This window comes from Oncorhynchus masou, chromosome 32 (assembly GCF_036934945.1).
Source record: "Oncorhynchus masou masou isolate Uvic2021 chromosome 32, UVic_Omas_1.1, whole genome shotgun sequence".
Classification (NCBI taxonomy): Eukaryota; Metazoa; Chordata; class Actinopteri; order Salmoniformes; family Salmonidae; genus Oncorhynchus; species Oncorhynchus masou.
This window is the reverse complement of record NC_088243.1, coordinates 59629457-59642054: the sequence shown is the minus strand read 5'-3', so window position 1 is coordinate 59642054 and position 12598 is coordinate 59629457. Positions and strand designations below refer to the sequence as shown.

The 12598-nt window shown below is 40.9% G+C and overlaps 1 protein-coding gene across 1 annotated transcript; it reads right to left on the bottom strand.

Moving 5' to 3' along the window:
* Nucleotides 1-2955: 2955 nt before the first annotated feature.
* Nucleotides 2956-12123, bottom strand: LOC135526339 (START domain-containing protein 10-like). The gene is made up of 6 exons (XM_064954635.1): nt 11640-12123; nt 10978-11125; nt 10446-10549; nt 9944-10061; nt 9744-9796; nt 2956-3999 (listed from the first exon to the last, which is right to left on the bottom strand). The coding sequence occupies exons 1-6, from the start codon at nt 11823-11825 to the stop codon at nt 3784-3786; spliced, it is 825 nt and encodes a 274-aa protein (XP_064810707.1). The 5' UTR covers nt 11826-12123; the 3' UTR covers nt 2956-3783.
* Nucleotides 12124-12598: the final 475 nt, after the last annotated feature.

Genomic DNA, 12598 nt, shown 5'->3' with positions numbered 1-12598 from the left:
TTTGAACATCTAGTTAGAGAGCACAGTATACCCCAAACACTTCTTTAGGTACCTGTAGATTCGCAATTTTACAAAAAAGATCTTACCCTCTTTCCCATCTCTCCCACCCACTAGCTGTCTTGAAGGATGTTTGAGCCTGGATCCCTATGCAAAGAGACATATTTCAATGCTGTTTGACATTATTCAGAGTATGGCACGCCCCACTCTTGACCATGTAAAGCATTCTTGGGAGGAAGAGTTTGGAAGCGAGATCTCCAATATCACCTGGCATTCTGCAATTGACAGGATACACTCATCCTCAATTTGCATCAGACACAGGTTACTACAGAGTTTAAAGTATTTCATCGCCTACACTTTTGCAGGAGTAGACTTGCCAGAGTGTATCCCGATATAGACCCTACCTGCTCTAGATGCCATCAGGCACTGTGCATCATATGCACTGGTCATGCTGAGGCTAGTTCCATTCTGTCTCTTTATCTTTCAGACTTTCTCATATACTGTATATGCAATAAGGAAATTGCCCCAGATCTCTCCGTTGCTCTTTTCGGGGTAGGACCCGAAGGGCTTACTTTCTGTCACACCCAAGAGGCCAGAGCCTTCTCGTCCCTTCTGGCACACCCACTTCTTCTTTTTGAGTGGAAGTCAGATACACCACCTCTTAAACTGGGTTAGGGATGTTATGGTCCCTCTTACACTGGGTTAGGGATGTTATGGTCCCTCTTACACTGGGTTAGGGATGTTATGGTCCCTCTTAAACTGGGTTAGGGATGTTATGGTCCCTCTTAAACTGGGTTAGGGATGTTATGGTCCCTCTTACACTGGGTTAGGGATGTTATGGTCCCTCTTACACTGGGTTAGGGATGTTATGGTCCCTCTTACACTGGGTTAGGGATGTTATGGTCCCTCTTAAACTGGGTTAGGGATGTTATGGTCCCTCTTAAACTGGGTTAGGGATGTTATGGTCCCTCTTAAACTGGGTTAGGGATGTTATGGTCCCTCTTAAACTGGGTTAGGGATGTTATGGTCCCTCTTACACTGGGTTAGGGATGTTATGGTCAATCTTAAACTGGGTTGGCGGAGTATGTCTCTGGGTTAGGGATGTTATGGTCCCTCTTACACTGGGTTAGGGATGTTATGGTCCCTCTTAAACTGGGTTAGGGATGTTATGGTCCCTCTTAAACTGGGTTAGGGATGTTATGGTCCCTCTTAAACTGGGTTAGGGATGTTATGGTCCCTCTTAAACTGGGTTAGGGATGTTATGGTCCCTCTTACACTGGGTTAGGGATGTTATGGTCCCTCTTACACTGGGTTAAGGATGTTATGGTCCCTCTTACACTGGGTTTGGGATGTTATGGTCCCTCTTACACTGGGTTAGGGATGTTATGGTCCCTCTTAAACTGGGTTAGGGATGTTATGGTCCCTCTTAAACTGGGTTAGGGATGTTATGGTCCCTCTTAAACTGGGTTAGGGATGTTATGGTCCCTCTTAAACTGGGTTAGGGATGTTATGGTCCCTCTTACACTGGGTTAGGGATGTTATGGTCAATCTTAAACTGGGTTGGCGGAGTATGTCTCTGGGTTAGGGATGTTATGGCCCATCTTAAACTTGAGACGCTAAAATATTCTACCCTCTCAAAAGTTTTATAAGGTCTGGCAGCCATTTTGCAACTACTTTGAGTGAAAAACTCTGAGCTGAGAACTTAATGTAGCCTCTGCAATCCCCCCATATCCTTTATAATTTATATTTCTTATTTATATTTACATCCATGTACTTATATAGAATTTTTTATTTTTTTTTATTGTCCAACAGCTGCTGCATAGGATAGTGTCAATGTAACGTGTTGTTTATTTACGTTCTGTTACTGTAGATTATGTTCTGTCTTTGTCTACTTTTAAAAAACAATAAAAACAATTGAAATATAATGCACTAAGGACCTGATAATGCCTTTATTCTGTGTAAAATATGTATGAAATGTTTAGAGATTATATAAGATGCAGGCACTGTTTCAGACTACTAATGTTAGTGTTATTAACTACCTTAAACAATATTTCACATAACCTGTCGACTTTTAAGGTGCCAACATTCCTCATTCAACTATGGCGACACCAATTGCCTTGTATGAAGCTCAATACATGAAACAAAATCACATTTTGTGTTCTGTGCCACAGTTCATGGTCCCTCACTAATACATTGTCAGCACAGAATGAGTTCCAAATCCGTTTTAACATGTCTGAAATAGATGGGATAGTGACTCTAAATCACTGTCGTGTCCATGATTGCCCGTACAGATGGAGTCAGGATACTCTATATGTCCTGACCCACTTCACAGATCATGTTCTTGTAGAAAACGAAATAAATCAAGCTTCTCAAGCTTCCCAGTAACCTAATTTGATATGCTTTTATATGCTTTCTTCAATGAAAGAATCATTACTACATGGCTACAGAAGCTGACTCAACATGTAGGCCAATCAGACCATGCTACACATGCAGCTGCCCTGACAACACCAGCACCAAAAACAGGCCTTCTTATATTGCTCCAGTGACACGACAGTAGAATAACGAATTGTTCCACTTTGAGTTTGTGTTGACTAACTCACCATAAAGACATCCTGACTGACAAAGCAAATCAAAGTAATTACGCACATACACGTGAATCTTATCTGAAATGTATTATAACAAAAAGTTCCAATCATTTGTCTTCAACGTCAAGTTTGACAGCTCAGTTTGCAAGGCAAACTTCGAGATCCTTGCTTGCTCTGTCATGACATTATTTGAAAGTAACTTTGTGACAATAAATACACTTTAAAGGGGTAAGATCTATGACGGCAATTCCAATCCTCCAGGCAATAACACAAAAAATATATATATCGTACAATTCAGTTAATAAATTAATAACTCACTCTGTACATTTGATAAAATGTTAAGTGTGATATTACTGAAAAGATTTCCATTGAATGAAGTCACCATTGGATAATTTATTCAGTGCCTACAGTAAGGCCAAGGCATACATAACCCCCAAGTGTACATAACTAGCAATGGAATTAACTCCATTGACTCCCTCCCAGATTGCACAACATTTCAATAAATATTGATATGAGAACCCACATGGATAGACATTCTGTCTATACATGTGGAGGTTGAACCATACTCTTGGCTACCACGTGCACGTTGATCAGGAGAGTAGTAAAGTCTATACAATGTAGCTCAATAAATAAGTTTCACATAAAATGTTTTTTTTTAAACAGAACATAAACACACCTCTATTGACTTTCATTTATACTCAGGATATCAAACAGCCAATTCTGTCTATTCTTCAACTTTGTTCTGAATTATTCCAAACATATGAAATTGATAATAGACCTGATGCTGCTAATGTTTCTAAAAGTAGCTGCATATCACAATCAACAACAACCAGGTCCTAGGATCTAACACTTCTTCTGCCAGTGCACTGTCGGTGGAGTTGGTACAGTTAGTTGGCAAATAATTATCAGTTCAGTTCAAGCGGAGTGGATGAACCAGAATTGCCACTCATTGGTATGACGTTTCCGCTTCATAAGGCCAAACAGATGTAAACAGTTCATTCTATTGATCACCCATAAAGACACAAATGGTGGTTTATAAGGTCAAAACAGGATAAATTCTAAATTAATTGGGGGTAGATCGGAGACTTTAAAGATTGGGATCAAGTGCCATGGAGAGGTCAAAGACTTCAGTCTTTAGGTCTGTGTGAGCGTGTCCATATATCCTCTCTTGGCTAGGTTTCATACCCTCTGACAGATGTGCTCAGCTGCTATCCTCTGTCTTGTCGCCCTCTTGAATGTCAAGCTGTGTGCTCTCGTCAACGTTCTCCAGAGAGTCCGCCCGCTGGATGGTCAGCTCAGATGGGTCCATTATGGGCAGGATGCTCTGCTCTGGGTACAACCAGGGCTTCTGATCCGGAGAGTTCTGCTTCTTCCAGTCGGGGTAGCTCTGGCCGGCCTTGTGAACACACTTCAGCACCTGCAGGGAGAGAGGAGGGTGTCAGAGACCTAGAGCTGAGCCCCAGCCTACTCACTTACTGCACATTTATACAGTTCAGCCCAGAGGCATATACGTGTATAGTGAATGCACAAAACATTAAGAACACCTTCCTAATATTGAGTTGTGCACCCCCCATGTTGACTCCAATGCTTCCCACAGTTGTGTCATATGGGCTGGATGTCCTTTGGGTGGTGCGACCATTCTTGATACACACAGGAAAATGTTGAGTGTGAAAATTCCCAGCAGCGTTGCAGTTCTTGGCACCTACTACCATTGCCCGTTCAAAGGCACTTAAATCTTTTGTCTTGCCCATTCAACCTCTGAATGGCACACACACACACACACTAACACACAATCCATGTCTCAATTTTCTCAAGGCTTAAAAATCCTTCTCTAACCTGTCTCCTCCCCTTCATCTACACTGATTGAAGTGGATTTTACAAGTGACGTCAATAAGGGATAATAGCTTTCACCTGGATTCACCTGGAAAGAGCCGGTTCTTAATGTTTTGTATACTCAGAGCCTTCAGAAAGTATTCACACCCCTGGACTTTTTCACATTTTGTTATGCTACAGCCTGAATTTAAAATGGATTACATTTAGATGTGTTTGTCACTAGCCTACACACAATACCAAAGTGGAATTATGTTTTTAGAGTTTTTTTTTACAACTGAAAAGCTGAAATGTATTGAGTCAAGTATTCAACACTTTTGTTATGGTAAGCCTAAATAAGTTCAGGTGTGAAGTCACATAATAAGTTCAGTGGTGTAAAGTACTTAAGTAAAAACACTTTAAAGTACTACTTAAGTTAAAAAAAATACTACTTAAGTATTTTTTTTTTTACATTCCTAAAGACAATCATGTACTTTTTACTGTATACATTTTCCCTGACAGTCAAAAGTACTTGTTACATTTTGAATGCTTAGCAGGACACGAAAATGGTCCAATTCACACACACTGATCAAGAGAACATCCCTGGTCATCTCGACTGCCTCTGATCTAGTGGACTCACTAAACACAAAGGCTTCCTTTGTAAAGTATGTCTAAATGTGTTGGAGTGTGCCATTGGCTATCCGTAAGTCAAATTTAAAAAACAAGAAACTGTGCAGTCTGGTTTGCTTAATATACAGTTGAAGTCGGATGTTTACATGCACTTAGGTTGGAGTCATTAAAACCAGTTTTTCAACCACTCCACAAATTCCTTGTTAACACACTATAGTTTTGGTAAGTCTGTTAGAACATCTACTTTGTGCATGAAACAAATAATTTTTCCAACAATTGTTGAGACAGATTATTTCACATATAATTCACTGTATCACAATTCCAGTGGGTCAGAAGTTAACATACACTAAGTTGACTGTGCCTTTAAACCGCTTAGAACTTTTCAGAAAATGATGTCATGGCTTTAGAAGCTTCTGATAGGCTAATTGACATCATTTGAGTCAATTGGAGGTGTACCTGTGGATGTATTTCAAGGTTTACCTTCAAACTCAGTGCCTCTTTGCTTGACATCATGGGAGAATCAAAAGAAATCAGCCAAGACCTCAGAAATAAAATTGTAGACCTCCACAAGTCTGGTTCATCCTTGGGAGCAATTTCTAAATGCCTGAAGGTACCACGTTCATCTGTACAAACAATTTTACGCAAGTATAAACACCATGGGACCACGCAGCCGTCATACCGCTCAGGAAGGAGACACGTTCTGTCTCCTAAAGATGAACGTACTTTGGTGCGAAAAGTGCAAATCAATCCCAGAACAACAGCAAAGGACCTTGTGAAGATGCTGGAGGAAACAGGTACAAAATTATCTATATCCACAGTAAAAACGAGTCCTATATCAACATAACCTGAAAGGCCGCTCAGCAAGGAAGAAGCCACTGCTCCAAAACCGGCATAAAAAAGCCAGACTACGGTTTGCAACTGCACATGGGGACAAATATCGTACTTTTTGGAGAGATGTCCTTTGGTCTGAGCACACTGCCTGCGAAGCAGGCAGTGTGCTCAGCATATTTATTTACTTTTCTGCTCTTTTGCACACCAGTATCTCTACTTGTACATGACCATCTGATCATTTATCACTCCAGTGTTAATCTGCAAAATTGTAATTATTCGCCTACCTCCTCATGCCTTTTGCACACAATGTATATAGACTCCACTTTTTTTTCTACTGTGTTATTGACTTGTTAATTGTTTACTCCATGTGTAACTCTGTGATGTCTGTTCACACTGCTATGCTTTATCTTGGCCAGGTCGCAGTTGCAAATGAGAACTTGTTCTCAACTAGCCTACCTGGTTAAATAAAGGTGAAATAAATAAATAAATAAAAAATAAAAAAATAGAACTTGACCATCGATATGTTTGGAGGAAAAAGGGGGAGGCTTGCAAGCGGAAGAACACCATCCCAACCGTGAAGCACGGGGGTGGCAGCATCATGTTGGGTGATTTTTACTTGAGTCATTTTCTATTAAATGTATCTTTAATTTTACTCAAGTATGACAATTGTGTACTTTTTCCACCACTGAATAAGTTGCATGGACTCTGTGTGCAATAATAGTGTTAAATATGGTTTTTGAATGACTACCTCATCTCTGTACCCCCCCCCCCCCACACACACACACAATTATCTGTAAGGTCCCTCAGTCCAGCAGTGAATTTCAAACAGATTCAACCACAAAGACTAGGGAGGTTTTCCAATGCCTCGCAAAGAAGGGAACCTATTGGCAGATGGGTAAAAAAAAAAAGCAGACACTGATTATCCCTTTGAGCTGGAGTTATTAATTACACTTTTAAAGATGTATAAATACGCCCAGTCACTATAAAGATACATGCGTCCTTCTTAACGCAGTTGCCGGAGAGGAGGAAAACCGCTCAGGGACTTTACTTCACCAATGGTGACTTGGCCGTGATAGGAGAAAACTGAGGATGGATCAAGAGCATTGTATTTACTCCACAATACTAACCTGATTGACAGAGTAAAAAGAAGGAAGCCTGTACATAATAAAAATCTTACAAAACATGCATCCTGTTTGCATCAAGGCACTAAAGTAATATGCTAACCAAACCGAATTCGAGCGTGCGCCTAAGTGCGCCATCGCGTGCATGTTGATTTTGTACTCCCACACCAGACACAATCAGGCCATGCAGGTTGAAATATCAAAACAAACTCTGAATCAATTATTAATCAAATTATATTAATTTGGGGACAGGTTGAAAAGCATTAAATATTTATGGCAATTAGCTAGCTAGCTTTCTGTTGCTAGCTAATTTGGGTTGTTATTTTTCCTGAAGTTTTACCTGAAATGCACAAGGTCCTCTACTCTGACAGTTAATCCACAGATAAAACGGTAAACCGAATTCCTTTCTCGTCCATCTATCCTCCGTCCTCAGGCTTCTTTTTTACTTCTTTGGACTTTATATGGCTGTTGGCAACCACCTCTATGGTGCATTACTACAACCGACTGGAGTGTGGTCGTCAGTTCATCTTTCAATCTCCCACGTGTGTATATGTTCCTTAAAACCAATGAGGAGATGGCACGTGGTATATGCTCTTAAAAACCAATGGGGAGATGGGAGAGGCCAGCCTTGTAACATGTTGAGCGTCACAAATAGAACCTATTTCTATTTTAGCGCCTTGCCACGCAGACGCTCGCTGAGGCGCGCAAGCAGTGTGGGTGCAATGATTGAATAACATGTGTACATTTATTTTGCAACACTCGCGCACGCGACGCAGGCAGTGTGCTCAGCATGTAATACTGACAGAAATGTGGCAAAGCAATTCAATTTTGTCCTGAATACAAAGTGTTATGTTTGGGGCAAATCCAATAGAACACCATACTGAGTACCACTCTCCATATTTTCAAGCATAGTGGTGGCTGCCTCATGTTATGGGTATGCTTGTAATTGTTAAGAACTGGGGAGTTTTTCAGGAAAAATGAGAAACGGAATGGAGCTAAGCACAGGCTAAATCCTAAATCCTAAATCCTGGTTCAATTTGGTTCCAATTTGACAGAGCTTGAAGTATTATGAAAATAATCAAATGGGCAAAGGTTGCTTAATCCAGGTGTGGAAAGTTCTTAGAGATTTACCCAGAAAGACAGAGCTGTAATCGCTGCCAAATGTGCTTCTACAAAGTATTAACTCAAGGGTGTGAATATTTTTGTAAATTAGATATCTATGTCACTCATTTTCAATAAATTTGCAATAATTTCTGAAACACGTTTTCACTTTGGCATTATGGGTTATTGTGTGTAAATGTGTGAAAAAAAAGCTATTTTGAATTCAGGCTGTAACAAGGAATGTGAATACTTTCAACTTCAACCCTTGTGCCGTGGCGGAGATCTTTGTGGGCTATACTCGGCCTTGTCTCAGGATGGTAAGTTGGTGGTTGAAATTATCCCTCTAGGGCTGTGCTTTGGCAAAGTGGGTGGGGTTATATCCTGCCTTTTTGGCCCTGTCCGGGAGTATCATCGGATGGGGCCACAGTGTCTCCTGACCCCTCCTGTCTCAGCCAATATTTATGCTGCAGTAGTTTATGTGTCGGGGGGCTAGGGTCAGTCTGTTATGTCTGGAGTATTTCTCCTGTCTTATCCGGTGTCCTGTGTGAATTTAAGTATGCTCCCTCTAATTCTCTCTTTCTCTCTGAGCCCTAGGACCATGCCTCAGGACTACCTGGCATGATGACTCCTTGCTGTCCCCAGTCCACTTGGCCGTGCTGCTGCTCCAGTTTCAACTGTTCTGCCTGCGGCTATGGAACCCTGACCTGTTCACTGGATGTGCTACCTGTCCCAGACCTGCTGTTTTCAACTCTCTAGAGACAGCAGGAGTGGTAGAGATACTCTCAATGATCGGCTGAATTGTTGCACCCTCGACAACTACTGTGATTATTATTTGACCATGCTGGTCATTTGACCATGCTGAACATTTAAACATCTTGGCCATGTTCTGTTATAATCTCCACCCGGCACAGCCAGAAGAGGACTGGCCACCCCTCATAGCCTGCTTCCTCTCTAGGTTTCTTCCTGGGTTTTGGCCTTTCTAGGGGTTTTTTCCTAGCCACCGTGCTTCTACACCTGCATTGCTTGCTGTTTGGGGTTTTAGGCTGGGTTTCTGTACAGCACTTTGATATATCAGCCGATGTAAGAAGGGCTATCATTTGTGTTTTACTAACTTATATAATGTAATGATATTACAATGCACGTAAGTGGGGTGCTATTCAAACAGGCTTTTGAAGAGCAGCCAGCTGTTGATCATTAATCAGTAGGTCAAGGTTTACATTCAATCACAGCTATGAGCCACACACACAATCTTGGTTTCACACACAAAGATACACCTTGCCCTAAATAGTTTAATGCTGCACGTGCTACGAAACCAGGAAAACGAGTTCCACAGGGCCACTGAATGTCAGTTGCTCTGCCTGAGAGACTACATTGTCAAAAAGCTGAGCAGGACCTTCCAGTGGGTTTCTATGGTTACTATTGTCATTTAAGGAGACATGAATCCCACACTCGCTGTGCGTCGATTCGCACACTTTTACTACCTAGTTCAAAGACAAGAATTATCACTGTAGCTCTAACACACACTCAGGTATTGGCTGACTGGAGCTCAATTAAAAACCAGTTATAACTCTGTCGTCAAACACAAAGAAGCTAAAGATTTTAGCCGAAGGGAGATTAATAACAATGTTGTCTGAGGTCAAATCAATGTTGTCTGAGGTCATTCACGTACCCTGGGAGCAAGAACCTGAGACGCTTTGTTCACCACCCACTTTGGAAGAGAACCTGAAATACAGAATGAACCAAATAATCCATAATCACTGCAACTCTTGGTACCTGTAGTGTAACATACTCTGTATCAAATATCTTTCAGCAAAGAAAATACAACTGAAGCATAGGATTTGAAACAGGTCAGTCGAAGGTGGGTCTCACCTTTGGGGTCAGCCTGTGAGAGGTAGGTAAAGGAGCAGCTATTGGGTCCTATGGATTTCACTAGGTAGCCAGTCAGGAGGGAGATGGCTCTCACAAGGTCCTTTTTGGGAGGATATTTCTGTGAAGAAATAACCAAATCAACTGAGACGTTATCACTTGCATACTCTGAAGCCATGTGAATGACAAGAAACACATTCATGTAACAACCCTGTCATATGCTGCGTCCATACTGTTACAGGCAAATATTGAGTGAGAAACACTTTATACATGATGAGGTGGTTTAAATGTGGATGAATAATAATAAATTATGTTTTTGAGTGTCTCAATGAGTCTCGGCTATACCATTCCTATGGCTCAACGTCAGCTAATTGTCCTCGTATATGTACACTGATATCACATTCTGTAACTATTAGTAACTGCAGACAGACTGCTGTATGAACTGGATGATTGCTAAGAGCCAAAGTCTACAGACAGAGGAGGTGGAGGTGCATGGCGTACATACTGGGTGTTTGACTGAGCAGTTAATGATCACATACTCGTCGTCCGTCACCTGCCACGAACGCAGCGTCACCACATCTCTGTTCTTCAGTGGCTTCGGACACAGCCCTGAAAAAAACAGGACAACAAATTTAAAACAACTTGAGGAAAGATTTCTCATTTACAACACCCCCCCCCCTTTCTATGTCAGGGTAACCAAAGATTCAGAGGCAGCAACTGGACTCTTGTGTTGACTAAATACACTCTGAAAAACAGGTCACTCATGCCTTGTCTGAACTCCTGAAGATTCGGTGAAGGGGTACCATGGAGGAAGGGATTCCTTAAAGCAAAGGGGAAAGTGCATTGAATCTTAATACGAGTCTTTATACCAGATTTATTTCACATTTTCACCTGTGGTCGTCATGTTTGAACCTGTGGTTTAAAGTGAATCATTAGTAAAGTTGACCCGTCAAGTTCTTGCACTGAGAGAAGAGATAAAGCAACAGAGAGGAATGTGGAACAGCACTACGTATCTCTAGCAGATAAGAGGAACTCACATGAGTAGTAACCCATATCGGCATTAGGTGAGAGACGGGCAATGTCAAAGCTCTCCAACATGGTGGGGTCCCACTTCCTGCGATACTGACCATCATGAAGGACGTCGTACATTGTGGCGGCCGACACATCTTTTATGGTCATTCTGCACTGAAATACAAACAGCAAAAGTAAATTGATTATTGGAGTAAAAGTATACATGAATTAGATCTGTCTCTAAATCTGCTCTTATCTGTTGTGTACTCACTGTAATAAAATATGACACCAGATAAACCAATGATAATGGAAAGTTGGAAACACGCCCTAGATGCTCTTGTGATAATGTTGTCACAAAAACAAAAGGGTTGTGGTGGAAAACAGAAAAACTGTCATGCTATCTCCAAGGGACATGGAAATGTCAAAAGGCTAGAGATTGAGATACATTGGAAAGTAGAGAAAAGAGAGGAAAATATTTTCCTTATAATGCAATGTCTATTCAGACTATGATATTCGTGATGGAATACAGCATGCCCCTATTATTGTTTATAATTTAAAGTTTAAATTGACTGAAATTAAAAAATAAAAACGTTGTCAACTCGACTGATCCAAGGCCATAACTTCATACTGTTAGTTTTACATTACAGTGTATCAAATTGACAGTTGAGTCAAACCAAGATTTCCTTACTTTTATCTTGTGAACTTTTGGGACGTTTTTGTTTCCTTGAGGGGATGTTACAGGGGCCACCTCGACCCAGACCTCCATCCCGTTCTTGTCATATTTGCTGTACCAGTTGTCCGTTGACGAGGCTTGTCTTCTGAAGTCTGCAAAGACTGCCTCGTCTGGTATAATTCCCGAGAGAACTCGAGACATAATTTATATCCAACAATAAATATTTATGGATGAATGAAAAAGCGGTAGCCTACTTAACGAGCAAAAGAAGAAGCGAAATGCTACAGGTCACTAAATTGATGTTGTGTATCCACTCTGACCCTCTTGCCTCTAACAAAATGCTATTCTAGTAGTGACAGTGAGATAAATCCGGTTTTCTACTCACTGATTAGCATATCAAGTTGGACTGAATTTTTGTGTTAGATTCCTTACCTACCCAGTTTCCAGCTTATCTAGAACCCTTTGTGTGTTTCGTATATAAAATCCAGGGCAGGGTGTTCTTTACCTGCAGTTTTACACCCCTCTCAACATGGCCACGCCCCTTTCAACAAACCATATCAAGTAATAAATGCAGGAGTTTGTTTAGCAAAGAAGTCACGATAAAAGTCAATGTGTCGTATAGTAAATGCACAATATATTATGCAAAAATGCTGTGTCGTATTGAAATTGCATAATATCTTATGCAACAACAAAAATATCCGTCCTCGTGGCACAGAAACTGGCCCGTTGGTTACTGATGCACTGTGAATTGCATGATTAGGCCCATACATATCTGGATTAGGCAACATTCAATTCATTAGGGCTAATAACCTTTGACCAGCAATACAATAAGAAATGGATGAAAAAGAGAAAATATACATTACAAATCTATATATATATATATTGACTGATGTATTTGAAACAAGACCGTGCTGCTCAACAATCTGACATTATTCACTAGTAGGAAGTTTCAAATGACAATTTCGAAAATAACG